This window comes from Oncorhynchus clarkii, chromosome 30 (assembly GCF_045791955.1).
Source record: "Oncorhynchus clarkii lewisi isolate Uvic-CL-2024 chromosome 30, UVic_Ocla_1.0, whole genome shotgun sequence".
NCBI classification, from domain to species: Eukaryota; Metazoa; Chordata; class Actinopteri; order Salmoniformes; family Salmonidae; genus Oncorhynchus; species Oncorhynchus clarkii.
The window spans coordinates 13,995,409-14,001,252 of NC_092176.1; the positions used below are offsets into that span (position 1 = coordinate 13,995,409).

The window sequence follows — 5,844 nt, forward strand, 5'->3', positions numbered from 1 at the left end:
TACATATTACCTAACTGCATTGTTGGTTAAGGGCTTGTAAGTAAGCATTTCACTGTAAGGTGAACCTGTTGTATTTGGCACATTTTTTTAATTTAATTGTTGTCATACAGTGCCTTCAGAAAGTATTCACACCCTTTTACTTTTTCCATGTTTTCCACATTGTGTTACAAAGTGGGATTAAAATGTATTTAATAGTCAACGATCTACACAAAATATTCTGTAATGTCAAAGTGAAAGAAAAATTAAAACTTATTTTTAATTAATTAAAAATAACACTAATAGATTTTGATTAGATAAGTATTCAACCCCCTGAGTCAATACATGTTAGAATCACCTTTGGCAGCGATTACTTTCTGGGTCTTTCTGAGTCTTGTACAATATTTGCCCTTATTCTTTTTTAAATTCTTCAAGCTCTGTGAAGTTGGTTGTTGATCATTACTAGACAGCCATAGATTTTCAAACTGATTTAAGTCAAAACTGTAACTAGGCCACTCAGGAAATTCAATGTCATCTTGGTAAGTAACTCCACTGTATATTTGGCTTTGCATATTAGGACTTTGCCTGTGCTTGAATCTATTCCATTTCTTCATCCCAAAAAACTCCCCTAGTCCTTGCCGATGACAAACATACCCATAACATGATGCAACCACCACCATGTTTGAAAATATGAAGATTGGTACGCAGTGATGTGCTGTGTTGGATTTTCCCCAAACACAATGCTTTATATTCAGGACAAAAAGTTAATTTCTTTGACAATTTTTATTGCAGTATTGCCTTATTGCAAACAGGATCCATGCTTTTGAATATTTTAATTCTGTACAAACTTCCTTATTTTCACTCTGTCATTTAGGTTAGTATTGTGGAGTAACTACAATTGTGGAGTAACTACAATCCTCAGTTTTCTCCTACCACAGCCATTTAACTCTGTCACTGGTTTAAAATCACCATTGAGGTGCCTCCTGAGTGGCACAGTGGTCTAAGGCACTGCATCGTGGTGCTTGAGGCGTCACTACAGACCCCAGGCTGTGTCACAACTGGCGTGACCGGGAGTCCCATAGTGCTGCACACAATTGGCCCAGCGTCGTCCGGGTTAGGGGAGGGTTTGGCCGGGGGGGCTTTACTTGGCTCACCGCGCTCTAGCGACTCCTTGTGGTGGGCCAGGTGCCTGCAGGCTGACTTCAGTTGTCAGTTGAACAGTGTTTCCTCCGACACATTGGTGCGGCTGCCTTCCGGCTTAAGCAGGCGGGTGTTAAGAAGCGCAGTTTGGGGGGTCATGTTTCACATGACTCAACCTTCGCCTCTCCCGAGCCCGTTTGCAGCGATGAAACAAGATCATAATTGGATATCACAAAATTGGGGAGAAAAGGGTGGTAAAATACAATTGATAAAAACATTTAAATCACCATTGGCCTCATGGTGAAATCCCTGAGCAGTTTCCTTTATCTCCATCAACTGAATTTGGAAGGATGCCTGTATCTTTGTAGTGACTGGGTGTATTGACACACCATCCCAAGTGTAATTATTAACTTTACCATGCTCAAAGAAATATTCAATGTCCGTTGTTTGGGATTGGAAAACCTCCCTGGTCTTTGTTGTTGAATCTGACATTTCAACTTTTCATTAATTTGTAAAAATGTCTAAAAACATTTAACTTTGACATTATGGGGTATTGTGTGTAGATGACATTACAAGATACACTGGGTTGTTCTGAACAGAATGAGCCTGTCTATTGTGAAGAAAATTGGCCATGGAACACGCATCTGAATGCACTCATGAATCCATTCCATGCGCATCAAAATGATCTGCTTCTTTGAATTGCCTTGTGAAATCATAACACTAAGATTGGATTTTATAACTTAGCTAGTCATGTAGGCAATATAACAAGCTTTCAAATGATTCCCACCTGACTCAGATTGCAATTTATAATGGACTGTTTTTAGAATGTGTAAACCACAAGTTATTGTGTGATGGCTGGGATGCAGGGCTGTGTTCCAAACAAAACAAATGCGCTTGCTCTAGTTCCTCAATTGCATCGCTAAGAGATTTTAAAAAAGCACCTTATGGTTGAAGATTATTATTTGAGTCATAAAAGTGCATTGAAATTACTTAGGAACTGTGAACATTTTGGAGATGTGTTGCCACAGTCACGGACCAGTTAGACCCTCACTCTAAACCTTGTCATATGTTGCACCTACCCCACATTGTAAATTAATATTCTTATGTTACTGAATGTATCCAAAGTATTTTAAGATTTCATTATGAACAAATAGAGTGAAAAGCACAGAAAATGTCAAATGCTCATTAAATGAACAGTGCAATGTTTGAATTCAGTTGTGTCAGGTGAACTATTGTGTCCTCACCTTAAATCTAATAATTGACTCATAATCTCCAAACTCTTCTATTTTAATTGCCACCCTGGTTATGCTTTCATATTTCTTCTGTAAGAAACATTTCAATTTAGCTCTATCCATATAGGCCAATTCCCACGAGTTTAAGTCTAAAGCTGTCAGAAGTATTCATCTACCATAGTAACTCATATATGCTACAGTATCAGAATGCAAATTATATTCAAGTCCTCTAAGTATGTATAGTACTAGTCAATTTGAATACCTTTTAACCAATGTAGGTAGACCCTATTGTCACTGACTAGACTAATAAAGAAACAGGAGTCACAGTCAAAGTAAATTGACTATTTCATGAACACACATTTTACAGGGGCCAAAATCATGGTAAACATGTAATGTTGATAAACATGAATGAAAAATAATAATGTCATCACAAACATTATAACTTGGATGAATAATACAAATTATTTCAATTTTTTATCTGTGAGTGAGTGGCAACACCAATAGAAACGTATCTACAGCATTCAGTGATTCTTCAAATTCCTGCACTCTCATCAGGGCCCCATTACCATCCAGAACCAGTGATTTCTACATAGAATCACAAAGCAATACAACTTCTTGGTTTCCATGTGCATTTAGGGGAACACACACAGCACCTGAAGACATGAACCTGAACGTGAATCCTGAACCCCGCTCAAGTGCTCACTAACAAGAGGACAGGATGCTCTTTGAAGTGTCTATCCACTCTAGGATATGGTCTTCAGTGTCCAGTGCTTTATTTAACACAATCAGACCCTGTCTGTGTGTGTATGTGTCTGTCTCATGACAGAACTCCTGACTGGGACTCTTTCTGTTGAAGTTTAAGTATCAGTTCAAGCAGGTTAATCTGCATCGTCAGCTCCTGCAATGACAAGAATGGAACATGAAATCTCCCGAGGCATTACAGACCTACTACTCCACTGGACATGCAACTTTTGCCAGGTGTGAGCTGCTAGTGACGCACGCCGATTGCTGTCAATGAAGCCTGCTACACTGGCTGCGTGAGCAGTGCAGTCCCGCAAAACCAAGAATGCGTTAAGCTGCGCACGCCCAAAATAATTTGTATATCTCGGTGTGCATTATGAAGGAAGTTAGAGGTAGTTTTGCGAGTCAATGCTAACTAGCATTAGCGCAATAACTGGAAGTCTACAGGTACAGTAGGAGGTATAAAACGGTTTCATTGCCGCAGTATTCCTTTAAAGTGGCTGGCACTCTGCTTGCACTGACTGCCTCCAGGATATGCTTCCAGTGAAGCAGCTAAAACCCCACAATTTGTCTACACCTGCAGCATACAGGTATGTTACAATGGTGGAACGAGAGAGCCTCTACCACCATCTACTGGAAATGTTTCTGCACTGCAATCGGTGTTTCACCCCCTGACCCCAATGGAAGTGTACTTAGCTTTCAACACTTCAAACGGCAGAACAAATCATTTCTCTAGAATTCAAGGCAATACATTTACCTAAATAAATAAACATTAGAATGGAGACAAACTAAAATCTACCATATTATTTGATAGAACAGACATCTGGTTATGAGCTTATGTAGAAGCACACAATGACATTGAACCATTATGTTTCATGCATCTGCCATATGCACAAGAATGTACATTTACAAAGTGTTGATTCACCTGGGGATTGGTGGTTATGTAAAACCCTGGGACTCCAGCCATCTCCAAGGTGTTTTGCTGGTCTATCACCTTTTGGTCCATCTCCACCACAATCTTCTCATCCATCATCCTTTGCTCCTCTCTCACTCGAATCTCCAGAGCCTGATAGAGACAATCATAATGTCCTCTGACATGATCAACATAATTTAACTCTGTGGCTGTGATATAGGATGATGGATGTTTCGATAACATGTGGAAAACTAATATAACAGCATATCAACAACAACAAAAAGACTAATAAAATGGCATGTTGCTCTGTCAATTCCATACCTCAGTTTCTCCTTGTTGATTGGTTTTCATAACTGCAAGGTTGTGGGACTTGCAAACCTGTAGGGCTTCTTTATGCTTACGAACCAAATCCTGCTTGAGTGCTGGGCATGAGGAAGAGAATAGAGACATTGTAAGGTCAAAGGACCTCCGATCCCTAGTATAATGGGCACACCAACATATAAAAAAATAACAATTTGAGTGTAAGACAGAGAACATGTGAAACCTAGAGAGACACACCTCGATGCTCACAGTGTAGCTTTTGTCTCTGGTTGTACAGATTCCTCTCAGTCAGGTGCTGGATGTCCAGGAGTCCCTGTACTATATCATACACTGTTCCATCTATGAGTGCCTGAGCCAGGTCACTCAGTGTGGTGTAGGACAGGCGCTGCTGAAAGGAGCTGGACATGGGGGAGAAATAGTTAAACAGATTTGTTTCTGGAGGTCAAGTCTAGTTTCTGTAACACCTGGGGTGTATTCACTAGGAATCAAACAGACTGAAACAGGGATGGGACTACCTGAAATTCTGACATGCCTCTGACATCCAACAACTGTAGATATCTTATATGCACTCATGGTTCCTAGTTATGTGGAGAACCTCAATTGCTTTAACTTGATTCCTCGCATCCTCACCTTCTCAAATAATCAATTGGAAGGGACCATTCGATGGGGTTTTAGATAGACGCGAGGAAAGAAGATGCGAGGAATAAGGTGAATGCAATTTAAATTCTCCCATAGTGCTAGGTTGGGCTGGTTACCTGGGCAAATCTTTGACAAGGGTTTGTAGTTCTGAAAGTAAGTAGTAATGTCTCTCTTGTTGTTTTGTAGAATCATTCTGCTCTTCGTATACCGCAGGATAACTCTCCATTTTCTAAAGTGAAGTCAAAGAACCATATCAATCACCAAAATCCATAATATTTACACCAGAAGGTCGATGTTTTTAGCTATCCCCGAGCTAGCTTTCGAGAAAAATCAAGGGAGCCCAAAGGATTTCCGAGTCATGAATAAGTCAGCAATCCATCATGCTAGCTAGTTAGCATCACTCTGAGCCAAAGCACAGATTATTATCATACCCTTTACCGTAAAAGCGTAGATGAACCACATACTTACCAAGTTACCCAACTACAGTAATTTCTTTTAGAAGTTCATCAAAACGTAGTATACACAATGTATCGTGCATTTCTACTGTAGCCTGGCAAACAGTCAGGCTGATGCTCTGTGGGAGGACCCTAACAAAAGGTTTGTTGTCTATAAGATGCCTGCTTGTAAATTAATCTTCTCATATTATTTTTATTTAATGTAATTTTTGTTATCAATCTTAGTATGTATTATATTAGGATATAAAAGTTCATTTTAAATATGTAACTATAATTTGACACAAACAAAAGCGAGTTAGGGGGCGCGAGAACTTGCAGAAGGTAAATTCGTTCGCTAGATGGCGTGCGCCGCGCAATGTCTGTCAATCGAGTAAGGTGCAGATGCAACAAGGCGAGCAGCTGAGCATCGCTAATGACTTGAGGATGC

General features: G+C 39.8%; 1 protein-coding gene across 1 annotated transcript; it reads right to left on the reverse strand.

The window, feature by feature from the left end:
- Positions 1–748: 748 nt before the first annotated feature.
- LOC139389918 (protein DGCR6-like) lies at positions 749–5,566 on the reverse strand. Its single transcript, XM_071136952.1, has 6 exons — positions 5,431–5,566; positions 5,079–5,191; positions 4,561–4,721; positions 4,324–4,424; positions 4,015–4,155; positions 749–3,246 (listed from the first exon to the last, which is right to left on the reverse strand). Exons 2-6 carry the CDS (start codon positions 5,186–5,188, stop codon positions 3,166–3,168), a joined length of 594 nt encoding a protein of 197 aa, XP_070993053.1. The 5' UTR covers positions 5,189–5,191; positions 5,431–5,566; the 3' UTR covers positions 749–3,165.
- Positions 5,567–5,844: the final 278 nt, after the last annotated feature.